This window comes from Saccostrea echinata, unplaced genomic scaffold (genome assembly GCF_033153115.1).
Source record: "Saccostrea echinata isolate AGI-Se365-2 ecotype Australia unplaced genomic scaffold, CSIRO_AGI_Sech_v1 ptg000001l, whole genome shotgun sequence".
In the NCBI taxonomy this organism is placed as follows: Eukaryota; Metazoa; Mollusca; class Bivalvia; order Ostreida; family Ostreidae; genus Saccostrea; species Saccostrea echinata.
The window spans coordinates 35,287,635-35,303,385 of record NW_026889750.1 but is presented as its reverse complement, the minus strand read 5'-3'; the positions used below and the strand labels follow the sequence as shown (position 1 = coordinate 35,303,385).

The 15,751-nt window shown below is 37.0% G+C and overlaps 1 protein-coding gene across 1 annotated transcript in view; it reads left to right on the top strand.

Annotated features, from left to right (window-relative positions):
* The window catches only part of LOC133197116 (fibrillin-2-like), a 60,622-nt gene that overhangs the window by 14,258 nt on the left and 30,613 nt on the right, over nt 1–15,751 (top strand). Inside the window, exons 12-15 of the mRNA XM_061332970.1 lie at nt 14,256–14,387; nt 14,592–14,849; nt 15,044–15,283; nt 15,399–15,524. Of these exons, the coding sequence (XP_061188954.1) occupies nt 14,256–14,387; nt 14,592–14,849; nt 15,044–15,283; nt 15,399–15,524 (756 nt within the window). The remainder of the gene's footprint in view (nt 1–14,255; nt 14,388–14,591; nt 14,850–15,043; nt 15,284–15,398; nt 15,525–15,751) is intronic.

Genomic DNA, 15,751 nt, shown 5'->3' with positions numbered 1-15,751 from the left:
TTAAAAAGTTTTACTAGTGGTTTACAGATGAAGGAGGATAATTGTTTAAGAATCTTTGGTGTTATACCATCTTGACCAGGGGGTTTGCTTACATTTAAATTATTCAATTGATCAGCCACATCTTGCTCAGTGACAAATATGTTTTCAATGGTTACTAAGGGAGGACCAGGGCTATGCTCAGGCAAGGTTTTTCTTTCATCAACACTAGAAACATTTGAGTAAAAATTATCTAATGCTTCTGCCTTTTCTAATGGATGAAGTAAAATTTGACCATTTGATTAGGTCACCTGAGTCACTCAGGTGACCTATTGCTATCCGTTTTTGTCTGTCGTCGTGCGTCGTCCGTCGTGCGTCGTGCGTTAACTTTTGAACATTTTCAGCTTCTTCTCTAAAACCGCTCAACCAATTTCAACCAAATTTGGCATATAGCATCTATGGGTGAAGGGGAACAAAAATTGTGAATTTCATGGTCCCTGCCCCCCCTGGGGCCTGAGGGGTGGGGCTAAAACCACCAAAATTAATGCAATCTTTAAAAATCTTCTTCTTTATTCCTGGACATCAAGCAGTCAAACTGTTGGCATCATTGTAATAAGCATTGAGCCCTCTACCAAAATTGTGAAATTCTTGGACCCAGGGTCAGGGGTTCTGGTGCTAGGGTGGGGCTATATAGATCACATAGTGAAAGTGCATTATTTCTTTGAAAATCTTCTTCTCTGCTCCTGGGTATTAAATAAAGGAACTAGGTACATAGTTATGATGAGCAAGAGTGCCTCTTCCAAAATTGTGAATTTCATGGCCCCAGGGTCAGGGGTTCTGGTGTTAGGGCGGGGCTCTATTGATTATATAGTAAAAATGCATTAATTCTTTGAAAATCTTCTTCTCTGTTCCTGGGTATTAAAAAAGCAAACCAAGTATAAATTTATGATGAGCAAGAGCGCCTCTTCCAAAATTGTGAATTTCATGGCCCCAGGATCAGGGGTTCTGATGTTAGGGCGGGGCTCTATTGATTATATAGTGAAAATGCATTAATTCTTTTAAAATCTTCTTTTCTGCTTCTGGGTATTAAATAAAGTAACAAAGTACACAGTTGTGATGAGCAAGAGTGCCTCTTCCAAAATTGTGAATTTCATGGCCCCAGGGACAGGGGTTCTGGTGTATGGGGGGGGGAGGGGTGGCTCTATTGACTATATAGTGAAAATGCATTAATTCCTTGAAAATCTTCTTCTCTGCTCCTTGGTATTAAATAAAGTAACTAAGTACATAGTTATGATAAGCAAGAGTGCCTCTTCCGAAATTGTGAATTTCATGGCCCCAGGGTCAGGGATTCTGGTGTAAGGTGGGGGGTGGGGGGTGGCTCTATTGACTATATAGTGAAAATGCATTAATTCTTTGAAAATCTTCTTCTCTGCTCCTGGATATTAAATAAACTAACTAAGAACATAGATATGATGAGCATGACTGCCTTTTCAGAAATTGTGAATTTCATGGCCCCTGGGTCAGGGGTTCAGGTGTTGGGGGGGGGGGGGGCTCTATTGATTATTTGCATTAATTCTTTGAAAAATTTCTTCTCTACTCCTGGGTATTAAATAAACTAAGAACATAGATATGATGAGCATGGCTGCCTTTTCAGAAATTGAGAATTTCATGGCCCCTGGGTCAGGGGTTCAGGTGTTGGGGGGGGGGGGCTCTATTGATTATTTGCATTAATTCTTTGAAAATCTTCTTCTCTACTCCTGGGTATGAAATAAACTAACTTAGTGCAAAGTTATGATGAGCATGGTTGCCTCTTCCAAAATTGTGAATTTCATGGCCCCTGGGTCAGGGGTTCTGGTGTCAGGGTGGGGCTCAATTGATATATATAGTGAAAATGCATTATTTCTTTGAAAATCTTCTCTCTCCTGGATATTAAATAAACTAAGTACATAGTTATGATGAGCATGGCTGCCTCCTCAGAAATTGTGAATTTTGTGGCCCCTGGATGAAGAGTTCTGATGTTAGGTCGGGGCTCTAATGATATATAAGGAAAATGCATAAATTCTTTCGAAATCTTCTTCTCTGCTCCTTGGTATTGTTCAAACAAAGGAAGTGCATGGTTAGGATAAGGAAGAATGCCTCTTTCAAAATTGTGAAATTCATGGCCCCTGGGTCTGGGGTTCTTTGGGGGGGGGGGGGGGACTCTATTGATTTTATAGTGAAAATGCATAATTTCTTCAAAATATTTTTTCTACTACTGGTAATAAAGCAAAGAAACAAGTGTATAGTTATGATGAGCAAAGTGCTTCTTCTAGAATTATTAGTTTATGGCCCCTGGGTAAGATTTTCTGGTGTAAAGGGGGAGGGGGGCTTTATTTATTTAATAACATAGTGAACATGCATTTCTTTGAAAATCTTGTATTCTTCTGGGCATATTCGAGGCAAACAGAGTAAAAGTTTTAATATGCAAGGGTATTTTTACCAGAATTTTGAACACCTGGATTATTTAGTCAAGTATTCTGGTCCTGGCCAGGGCTCTATGAACTTGTATTCTGCTGAGCAAAGTTATTCCCCTTTTCCATTCACCTTTGATAATTAATCACTGTAAATAATGTATTTGAAAGGTTAATAGAATAAGAGAATTATGCAAGAATATTTATTGTATAATACAGAAAGTACTTTTGTAGTTTTAATAAGCAGGTAGACTTGGAAATAATAGATGAATGAAAGTGAGGCAAAAATAACTTATCTTTTTTAATGTTCTTCAAAGGCCAAGAGAGACCAATGTGAGAAGTAATTATATGGGGTTAAAAATAGACATTTTGTTAATAGTCTGCATGGTAATAGTGATAAATGGGGGACAGATAGATTCTATACCAATTATTTTGTTGATGCTTATCATACTATTTTTCTTGCATTTGGGCAACAAAGCTTAATTTATCAGTGTATGGATCCTCTAAATTGTTGTATTGTACTCAGGTGACCATTAAGGCCCTTGGGCCTCTTGTTTTAAGGGAGGCATAGGTTAATGTTTATATGAAAGTTTTGCAATTGATTTTGTAATTTGCCACCATTTACCTGGTGGAATATCTTTATTAAGTATTTGAGATGTAAGTTTTTGCTTATACTTTTCTTTGGCATTTCTAACCATAGAAATTAACTCATTTCCATGTGAACCTCATGTCAGAATAGTTACATATAAGTGACAGACAATCTGGAATATATAAATAATTCGGGAGACTCTGCTTTTTAACACATTAAAGAAAATCAATCAAGTGTATCATAAGTTATCAGTTGAATAATTGGAAAAAGTAATTGAGTCTCACCACATGGTACACACAGGATGTTGACATGTTCAAAATAAATATAGATTTTGAAAGGATCAACAATTTCCGGAGCAGTTAACATTTTTTGCCGTATTTCGCCAACTTGGAAGATATACATATAATTTGTAACAATCTGATAAAATTATACTCAGCATTTTTAGTGCAAAATAATTACACTGGTACGAAAAAAAAGAATATATAGGAGGAAAAGTGCAAATATACACAAGAATACAACAAAGAAAAGTGCAACTTGTTTGGAAAAAGAATAATTGAATATATACAAGAATAATAAGGGGAAGTTTTTCCCTAGTCATAAAATCATAATATAAGTACTGTACGTAGCATAAAAATGTGTATTGGCATTCTAAAAATAAGTTGTGTTTTTTCCCTTTTTTTGGATAAATATCACGTGACTTTAGGGATTTTCCATAAAATAGAAATGCACGTGGATCTGGAGTTACACAAATACATGTGGTAAGCATATAAATATCTACTTTAGGTTAAATCTAAGCAGTATATACATTGTTTTTTGTGTTCATAGAATAAAATTGTAAGTTTTAACCTGTGTATAAGTTTGTATAGTCAGACTGGTATCTCAGACACCTTTGGTATTTACAGTCAGTGTGGCCACTATGAGGAAAGTCCAACTGTTTCAATGGCCGCATTGCCATATGTTTTTTTTTTTTTGGGGGGGGGGATACTGCACCTGGTTTAAGGTCATCAATTCTTGTACACATTTTTGTTTTGTCATCATGGTATTTTATGAAGATTTTCCCATCTGCCGTCCACGTATCTTTAATTTCTTTGGTTTTTTTAGTTGTCTTTCATGATAGGAAATCGTGGAACGGTTTTTGGTCAGATCTTCGAAAATATAGAAGGAAGTGTTATGAGATTGATTATACTCGTGAACTGATTTCCATCTCTTTATGATATTGTGTCTTGCCTTCCATGAATTAAATTTGACAATAATGTCACGGTTTGGTTTTGAATTACGTCTCGCTTTCCGGTGGCTCCTGTCAATGTCTTGCATATTTAAGTCAATTTTTATTGTCTCTTTAACAAAGTCAACTACCGGGGCATCGGTATTTTCACCCTCATTTTCAGTGATTCCAGATATTCTCAAATTTTGTCTTCGTGTTGTTCTAAATCATCATTTTTCAATTCTAATTCAACATTTCTCTTCTGATTTCCTCAGCTGGTGTAACATGTTATGTTTATTCGTTTTGTTAACATGGATCGTATTTGTACAATTATGTATGTATTCGTTTTGGCTAATTAAATCGTAGTTTTGATTATCGTTTATGGCTGTAGTTCTTGTCAACGTGCCTGAGATTTTATATGCACATTGCATCATTTACCCACCAAGTGAAACATGGTGTCAGAAGCGGGATTGTAGAAGAGGATAACAGGATTACGCAGAACTGTTTTCTCGCCATAATTTGAGTATTAGTGTGCATATTTTGATTTCTTCGATTTGGCGCGCTGCATCGTGATTACGGCAGCCCAGTCGGGAAATGGCACTCGAAAGACTTACACCCTCTGGCAAAATAAAGTTCAACACTAAGAATATTAGTGAAGACTGGAGAAAATGGAGAGAAGAATTTGAACTTTATGTATCTCTATCGATGAAAGATGAAGAAGACAAAGCTAAGATACAGTTACTGAAGTATTTGATTGGCGCGGATGGCAGAGAGATTTACAGCACGATAAAGTTTGATAAAGAAGAGAAGGACAGAAAATTGAAAGACGTCCTCGACGCTTTTGACGCTTACTGTAGACCCAAAAGAAACGAAACGGTAGAGAGATTCAGGTTCAATATGAGGAAACAGGAACCAGGTGAGACTATAGAAACATTTATCACTGATCTAAAAACATTAGCTGCAAAGTGTAACTATGGAGAAATAGTTGACTCATTAGTCAGAGACAGAATAGTTTGTGGGAAACTTGACTCACACCTGAGAGAACGTTTGTTGAGAACACCAGAACTTACCCTGGATAAGTGTGTCGACATAACACGTGCAGCTGAAATCACGAAACAAGGAATTAGTGTATTGGATGGCAACAATTCATCAAGCAGCCATACAGAAATTGTCAACAAAATCAGCAAAGGCAAACCTAGTGTAAAGACAAGTGGAAATAAACAGTCACATACTGATAACAAACCTTGTAAATATTGTGCCAAAATACATGAGCCCAAGAAAGAAAAATGTCCTGCATATGGAAAAAAGTGTCGACTGTGTCATAAAATGAATCACTTTGAAACAGTATGCAGAAGTGCTTCCAAGAAATCACAACCAAAATATAAAAAGAAAACTGTACATCACATTGGGACAGGTTGTTCAAACACTGACAGTGATGATGACTATTCTGTTTGGACCATACAAGAAGAAAACACACATTCTGCACACACCGTTTCCAACAGTGTACATGCGTCTATGGTCATTCATGGAAAGAAAGTGACATTTCAACTGGACAGTGGGGCCACATGTAACATTTTACCTAGTAGTGTGATTCCAAACATGCCACCACTTCAGCCTACAGATTATACCTTGAAGATGTACAACAAATCTACCATAAGGCCACTAGGAAAAACACATTTACAAGTTACCAATCCAAGGAACGGTACCTCATATGACACTGAATTTGTTGTAATTAAAGAGGACTGCATGCCACTCTTAGGAAATAAATCTCTACAGCACATGGAGCTCTTGAACTGGAGAAAGGAGAACATTCTTAGTGTGAGACAGCTGTTGCCATCACCTCTCAGTAAGAAGCAGCTACTCGCAGAGTATCCAGATGTCTTTGAAGGTGTAGGTCGTCTCGCAGGGAAATATCACTTAGTTCTAGATGAAAACATACAGCCTGTAGTTCATCCACCGAGAAAAGTACCTATCGCACTGAAGCCATTATTAAAAGCTGAGCTTGACAGACTACAAGAAATGAACATTATCACACCAGTTAGTGAACCAACCCAATGGGTCTCCAGCTGTTTGATGGTCATGAAACCGAACAAAGTCAGAATCTGCATAGATCCAAAGGACTTGAACAAAGCACTTAAGAGGAGCCATTATCCACTTCCTACGATAGAGGAAATACTTCCAAACCTTTCTCGTGCAAAAGTATTCAGTGTTTTGGATGCACGGAATGGATTCTGGCATGTTGAACTAGATAAGGAAAGCTCTATGCTCACTACATTCAACACCCCATTTGGACGGTTCAGATGGCTAAGAATGCCTTTTGGTATTTCGACGGCACCGGAAGAGTATCAACGTCGTCAAGATCAGGCAGTAGAAGGGCTACCAGGTGTCTTGAGTATTGCTGACGACATACTGGTTTATGGTGAAGGTGACACAGGGGAGGATGCCATTTTAGACCATGACCAGAAACTGAAAGCACTCATGAAGAGATGTCGTGAACGAGGACTTGTGCTCAACAAGGATAAACTAAGACTTCGAGAGACTGAAGTAAGATTTGTAGGACATCTCATAACAAAGGACGGTTTGAAACCAGACCCTGAGAAAGTCAAAGCTGTGAACGAAATGCCAAATCCTACAGATGTCGCAGGATTGAGACGCTTCCTGGGATTCGTTAACTATCTGAGCAAATTTTTACCGAGTTTGAGTGACATTTGCGAACCACTAAGAAAGCTTACAGTGAAAGACACATTGTGGAGCTGGCACGAGATTCATGACCAAGCAGTAGAGAAAGTCAAAAGACTAGTAACATCAAAACCAGTTCTTAGTTATTATGACCCAAACAAGGAACTTACCTTACAATGTGATTCTTCCGAGACAGGATTGGGTGCAGCACTGCTACAACTAGGGAAACCAATAGCATTCGCCAGCAGAGCCCTAACAGACACAGAGACAAGATATGCCCAAATAGAAAAAAGAACTTCTTGCTGTTGTGTTTGGACTAGAAAAGTTTCATCAGTATACGTACGGACGAAACGTAACCGTACAAAGTGACCATAAACCTTTAGAGATTATAATGAAGAAGCCACTTCATACAGCACCAAAACGTTTACAGAGGATGCTGCTTCGACTGCAGAAATACTCAACAAAGCTAGAGTACCGCCCTGGCAAGGAAATGCACTTGGCTGATGCGCTTAGTCGAGCATACTTGCAGAACAGTGACCGAACAGGTGCACTCCTAGATGAAATAGTTCATTTCACACATCTACAGCCGACGCTAGGAGATAGTCTTCAAGAAATAAGGGACGAAACTCGACGAGACAGAACATTACAGGATCTCATTCATGTAATACTTACTGGATGGCCCAAGACGGTATCTGAAGTCAAGGACACAGTGCGGCCATATTTCAATTTTCGCGATGAGCTGGACGTTCAGGATGCAGTTATCTTCCGTGGAGACAGAATTGTGATACCCATCAGCATGAGACAGGACATGCTATGCAAGATTCACAAGTCTCACATAGGAGTGGAAGGAAGTCTACGTCGAGCACGCGAGAACATATTCTGGCCAGGCATGAATGCGGAGACTAGAGATTTTATCAGCCGATGTGAAATATGCAGATCGTTGGATGATAAACAGTGTAAAGAGACACTGAGGTCACATGAAGTTCCAGATAAACCTTGGGGGAAGATTGCTTGTGACATTTTTACATTTGATGGCCAAGATTATCTGGTAACTGTAGACTACTTTTCGAATTTCAGGGAAGTTGACCACCTCTCCCGTTCGACATCGAAAACAGTTAGCAAGAAACTCAGAGCACATTTTGCGAGATACGGGACTCCTAACTCTCTTGTCAGTGACAATGGACCGCAGTTTAGCTCAGATGAGTTTGCTGAATTCACTCACCTTTGGGAATTTAAACACATAACGAGTTCTCCAAAATACCCCCAGAGCAATGGGAGAGCAGAGCAGGCCGTGAAAATGGCAAAGAGGTTGATGAAGCGTGCAGTGAAGTCTAATTCTGACCCTTATCTAGCCTTACTGGACTTTCGGAATACACCTACACAAGGCATGGGAACAAGCCCAGCACAACGTCTCATGAGTAGGAGAACCAAAACCTTATTGCCTACTAAACAGTCATTACTAGTGCCGGAAGTTCCAGATCTGAAGGAGCAGGGAAGGAAGCTTGTGAGACTGAAAGAACGACAAGCACATTACTACAATCATGGGGCAAAGGACCTGAAACCATTGAAGATTCAAGATCTTGTGCGCATTGCACCACCTGATAGAATAGGACAGTCAAGAGAATGGAAGAAAGGAGTGGTGACCAAAGTTCTACCGAATCGCTCTTATGAGGTCCAGTCTGATGGTCAACATTACCGCAGGAACAGACGTCATCTAAGACCTAGCAAGCATCATGAACAGTCCGAAAGTGATGATATTGTCCCTGAGGAATACAGTGAGACTGGTGTCGAACAAGAGAAACAAATTCAACCACCTGATTCGAAACAGATGACCGAGTCAGCAAAAGAGCAGGTTACTTTTAAGGCACCACAGGCAATCACCAGATCAGGACGCCAAGTGAAAGTGCCAATTCGATTCAAGGACTATGTCAAGTAACATCGTCAGTGTATTATTTGTATGTAATTTATGTTGGTAAGTTGTGAATAGGGCACAATAATCCCTGGCTTACCAATTTTGAGCAAGAGCTCAATTACTATCATTATTGTATTGTATTTTATCTGTATGTGAAGTTGATAATCGTAATTCATTCATTCTGCATTTTCAAACTCAATGCTACGTTGATGATTTCTCTGAACGTAATCAATTCGAAATTTGTTCTGGACTTACTGTACAGTACCAACCAGACCCAACCTGACACCAAAGCAGTCCCAGAAAGCAGTCCCCGGGACTGCTTTGGGACCGCTCTGGGACTGCTGTGGGACTGCTCTGGGACCGCTATGGGACTGCTCTGGGACTGCTGTGGGACTGCTCTAGAAAGCAGACCCAGCAGTCCCAGCAGTCCCTGGGACTGCTTTCTGGGACTGCTTTGTTCACTCATGCGTGAAAAAGGTTCTGAGTGACATGATAGCTCCGCCCCTTGTGTATTCTGAATTTGCAGCTCCTTGTTGTTTTGTTTACTTTCTGCAGAGAGGTGTTAAAGATAGAAACAAATATAAAAAAACAAGTATTAATTTCTTACAAAAATTAAATAAATAGAGATAGTTATACATGTAATTACTAAATGTCTTAAGACAGCTGTAAATTTACACAATTGTAGCCTAGAATTAATTTTAAGAAAATAAAAGTAGTTAAAAAGGGAAGTCAGGGGATGATTTTTATCCCTTAAATTAAACTTCAATACAGGTGTTTGAAAAAAAAATTTTCTAGGCCTATTTAATAAATTAATGCTTTCAAATTACATATATACTCAAAGTTTGCATTAGCACTATTTAAAAACAAACAAACTTGTCATTTCAGTAAGATACATGTATTCAGATGAACGTACTGTACTGGATTTTTTTTCTTAATTGAAAAAGCTAATACCATGCTTAAAAAAGAGCACTCCATGCAATTTTTTACCATCCTCAAATAAAACATAATAATTTATTTAATGACCATGAAATAAAATTATTCTACCATTCTTCTGTCACATAAACAATGTGAACAGTTATTCGGGGATTTATTTATGAATTAGTTTTTAATTTATAAACAAGTTATTAAAAGAGTACATTTATTTAAAAAATAAATTAACATTTGAAAATATCGGAAATTGTGACTTGTTTCTTATTTCTTTGTTTGTGTTTACCTGGCCGGTTAATACAGCTGGATTGTATAAAATGGTGTCAACACCTGAGCTTTCAATCGCCTTTGGGCATAATTAGCAGAAAGTCAATGCATGTTATTTGGGTATCAGTGTTACACATCATTGAACACGCTGGTCAACATTGACCCTTATTTCAATCTATGTCTTGCAAAAAATCTTAGTTTCAATAATTGTGTATAAATTTATTTCGGGATTAATTAATTCTGAACATAATCTAAGGGTTCCAATTGCGTGATTTACAGATGTACACTCGAACATTTATATAATAAAACACTTAAAACTGAGAATCTAAAGATAATTTAATTAAGAAGTCATTGAAAATAATCATGACTGAAATATAATACTCGGCAATGTTTAACAAAGAATTTTTCAAAAGCTCCAATACTTAAGAAAAATGCATTCAGAGTATAGTATGGGAATCGGCCTTGCTCTATAATTATTATTATCTATTTAAAGCTAATTCTGGTATAAAATAAACAATTCAAGTTTAATTTTCTATATAAAAAAATAAATATGAAAACCAATATCAATCAAAAAAATAAAGAAATTGGTTTATTTTGGTTAAAAATTAATATACCAAATAATTGTGTTTAAATATTCATGTTATTAATATGTGTGAACGTCTTCTTCATTCAATAATTATAATTTGTTTCTATACGCGTACTGTGATTTTCTTAACAGTTCAGAAATGACTGTCGCGTAAGAATTGTAAATATTTATTGATACTACTCAGAAAGAATTGCTCATCAATTTCAACTGCTTTTATATAGTTGCATTGTTTATTGGTAATCTCATTCTGAGTAAGCTCCGCCCATTAAATTAATTTACCCCGCCCACTGGGACTGCTGGGACTGCTTTCGGGGACTGCTGGGACTGCTTTCTGGGACCGCTGGGACTGCTGGGACCGCTGTGGGACTGCTCTGGGACCGCTCTGGGACTGCTCTGGGACCGCTCTGGGACTGCTTTAGCAGTCCGAGAAAGCAGTCCCCGGGACTGCTCTGGGACTGCTTTGTGTCAGGTTGGGTCTGGTTGGTACTGTACAATGAAAGAAACTTTACAAAGGAGAAAAGATGTAACATGTTATGTTTATTCGTTTTGTTAATATGGATCGTATTTGTACAATTATGTATGTATTCGTTTTGGCTAATGAAATCGTAGTTTTGATTATCGTTTATGGCTGTAGTTCTTGTCAACGTGCCTGGGATTTTATATGCACATTGCATCATTTACCCACCAAGTGAAACAGCTGGTTAGTAAGATTATCAATAGATATTCTTAGAGGGTCAAGTACACTTTGTAATGTTCCTGTTAGACTAGGAAGGAAATGACTGACACGTGATTTTACTAGTACTTTTGAAGAGCAGATGCATTCAACAAATTTTGACATTATTTCTGGTTTATTTAAAACACCCGCTAATGTATCAACTTTTGATTCAGCATCGTCATCAAAGTCTTCATATTCACGACTATTCTCCCTTACTCTTTTAGAAAGAGGTTTAGCACTTTCGGGCTGTCCTTGACCTCCACGTTGTGATTTTTTACCCAGTTTAGGCATTTTGTAATTTTTAAATTTTGAAACATAAATTGAAGAAATCACAGGTTGTAGGAAAGTTTTTAAATGATGTACATGTAAGAGAACTCAAATCATTCTAATCACAACTGAGTTATTTAACCAGCTAGTGAGCGAGCCATAGGAATTCAAAATGACTTCAAAATGGAGGACGCATTCCTTTGTTCTTTCTGTTTAATAAAAACGAGAGATCAAAACACAAACCTCCTTTGTACTATTTACATCCTTATCATCCCTAGGTCCATTAGGATGTTAAAAATCAATTCCACATCTTTTCAATCTTCAAATCTCGCAAAAAAAAAAAAACAAAAACAAAAAAAAAAAAACGCTCAGGATACACACTTTTTTCGCCTGCTTGTAAAACACTACATAGTGGTCATTTGACCCTTGACCTTTAAGCTTCAGGAACCCTCTATACATTGTATAAAAATACTTCTTATTCTGTGCTTTTTAAAGCAGAGTACTCTGTCCTAAACTACATATAAGAGTAGAAAAATATTTGCGAAGTTACTTAACAATATAGTGAGAAGGATTGGTTTAAGTTTATGAGTAAAATTGCTAAATTCAATTAAAAAAAATACCGCAATTAAATACTTAAGAACGATACTTGTATGCATCGATTTGAATTTCAGAGTAGAAAAATCTATCATTCACTTTTAAATTAAGACTTTCTGACTTTGATTGGTATGGAAATACTGTAGAGGTTTCAATTACTTTAGGAGAATCTGTTTTACTTAAGAACTCACTCAATTATTGATAACCACAGGTTTACGTATTAAGTGTTTTCGTATGAGGCGAATGTTTTTGCTAGCCCTCTCGAGCGCTAGCAACTATGTAAGTCTTTATTACTGAAATACGCTAGAATTCACGATAGGGTCATACTGGGAAAATACTTTGTCAGTTTCAAATTATCATCTGAAATTAAATAGTATCTCAAATTTCGTGTTTTGTCCTCTAACATGTAAAAAAAAATCCAAATTGATAATTAAAACCTAGCTTGGGGTCTAATCTTTAGAGTCTGGAGCTAAACTTCATTGAATGCAACGTATGATATACAGTAACCTAAAACATATTACAGAAGAAACACGTCTAGCCAATAAGGAAACGACCCTATTTTGTACAAATTTTCAACATCCAAAGATGTAAAGTTTTTTTTCCCAGCATGCCGAAAAGGCCCAAGCAGATATACGATTGCAAGAAAACAATTCCACAATGTAATGTTTTTAACTGGGTACTCATTGGTTCTACCGATTCCTTAAATTTGTTGTATTATTCAGCTCAATATTGAAATTACAATGAACGATAGATTGAGCTTAAAACACAGTGATGACACTCGAGTTTTACCATTCTTAATTTAGACTCCATCACCCCCCCCCCCCCCCCCCCCCCCGCCGATTCTCTTTGGCACAACTACTGACAAAGGTTTCAAAAACGAAATTAACAATGTGAGCACTTCTATGTAATTAAAGAAGATTTAAAATCAATGCCAGACAATTTAACGTGTTCAAACACAAAGTCCTAGTTAAGCATAAAACATGCTACATGTACAAATGTACATTACAAGTCACATGAGGCGGAATTTAGTATTCACAAAGTTACCGGGGAGAAATCACGTGGTAAATTATAATAACACGTCACAACCCTTGGTCACAATAGAGAGAGTGAATGTAAGAAGAAGCAGTTGTCGCCCGCGTGGCGCAGTGGTTAGAGCGTCTGCTCTAGAGTCGCGAAGTAAGGAGTTGATCCTTACGTCGCGGGTCCGAATACCACTGCGGGACGTGGAGACCGGTCTTTCGGATGAGACCGTATAAACCGAGGTCCCGTATCGCAGTAGGTGCTGGCAAGATAAAGATCCCTCACTGCTCAATGGTCGTAAGTGCCGAGCATAGGACAAAATTTGCAGCTCTCAATCGGCAAGTGGTGGCGTCTCCATATGAGTGAAAAAATCTCGAGAGGGACGTTAAACAACATACAAACAAACAAAAGAAAGAGCAGTTTTTTTCTCTTTTAAACCATGAACGCATCTTTGTCTATAATCTCCTTTTGAAACATCATTATTAATGCAAATATACAACTATTGTGAAACGGAGAACAATAAACAAACATGCGCTGACTATGGATGAAGTCAGTGAAAAAAAGAGGGCGTCCTCATTATCGAACGGAAAATCAAGAAATTGTGATGACCCCTGTCTTTGAAAACAGAGTCGAACTTCGTAAATACACACTTTAATTTAATGTAATTATATAAAGTTTTAAATTGGATGTTGACCATTCTTGCAATGAAAAGAAAATTGCGTCTTTTGAAAGTTTATTTGTCGTAAATTTCGCATGTCCTTAAAAGCAGTCATGCTTTGAAGCCCTTCACCGTTATTTGGTGACGTCTCTATTTGAGTGAAAAATTTCTCGAATATGATTAAAACAACATAGAGTCAATCAATCAATCACATATGTTCAGAGAAAGAGTTTCTCTTGAAGGAAGTGTCCTTTACGGTCCCCCTTTTCATGTTTTCAGTTTTTGATAGAACTACAGAAATGGAATGATTCTAAATCATGATTCTTTTTCTTTGTATGAACTTTAGTTCAAATTTAGTCTAATTCAGTGGAAAGTCTGAACTATTTATTGATAATGAAATGTCATTTTTAGATGTTGACGAGTGTAATGATGTCACTTTGAATAATTGCAACTTCAAAGAAAAATGTGTTAATACTGGTGGTTCCTACAACTGCTCATGTCCAACAGGGTACACATTAGAAAATGATGGAAGAACATGTAAAGGTAATGAAAAACATACAAGAGGAGAGTCGTTATTATGATTAAATATAATCAACAATGGTATGTGAAGTAGTCGATTACTAGTAATTGAATGCGATAACAACTTTTCTTATGTTAAGGGGCTTACATTCGTACTTTGGAAACCAAATTAAGAAGTTGCATGTATTAGTAATGTATACTTTTAATAACCACTCACTGTAATTGTAGAATGTAATGGGTTTACATATGGAGAAGACTGTAAAACGCCGTGTAACTGTGGAGTCGGTTTCTCTAGCTGTGATAACGTCAAAGGTTGTATATGTGACGGTGGATGGACTGGAGAAAAGTGTGACATTGATAAAGACGAATGCTCCGCCGGAAGTCCTTGCACTAAAGCAAATCAAGAATGCAAGAATACTCCAGGATCATATCAGTGTGTTTGTGCTGTTGGATATGAAAAGAATACAACGTCAGATGAATGCTTAGGTTTTTTAAAAATCATTTCAATTTCCTTTTTTTCTCTCTCTCCATTTTTATATAATCTTACTTATAGATGTGTAAAGCTTTTGTTCATTGCAGAAAAATAAGAGTTGTTAAAAGGAATGACAAATTCCTCAATTACTTAAAAACAAAATAAATAATATTGATGTACATATATAGGTAAGTGCAATTTGTTTTAGATGTCGACGAATGCAAAAGTAATCCATGCAGTCAGCTCTGCACGAACACTCTGGGAAGTTACTCCTGTGGCTGTAATCCTGGATTTAGATTGGTAGCTACGTCACAGTGTGAGGATATTGACGAATGCTCTGCTCCTACAAGTCCATGTGATCAAATATGTACCAATACACAGGGAAGCTTCAGATGCTCGTGTAATCCAGGATTCTCTCTTAATACGACAACAAGGACCACATGTGAAAGTAAATACATATTTAACTTATTTTTATCATTTCTATGACCATGTCCAGTTTGATTACAAGTATTTTTAAATGGCTCAACTAGCATAATCATTTTATTATTCTTATTCTTCTGAAGCAAGAACGCGGTGTGAGAACACTACATTTAACTGCACTCAGAAGTGTGGAGTTAACTTGGATAGATCAGAATATTGCTTCTGTGATCCTGGATTCAGTTTGAATGATGACGGTTTCAATTGCACTGGTAATTAAAATGTCAAATATCTTTATATGCCGTTGTAGGCCAATATATAACATTTTATAGAATTTCCATTGATATGAATTTTGTAACATTTGATTCTATGTTTTTTTGTATACATGTGAAAGTGAATAAAGTTAGTGAATGATAAAAGCAACTTTAAATACCATTAGACAAACTTGTGTATTATGATAATGAAATATAAATAAAATGTTTAGACTAAAATGTTAACG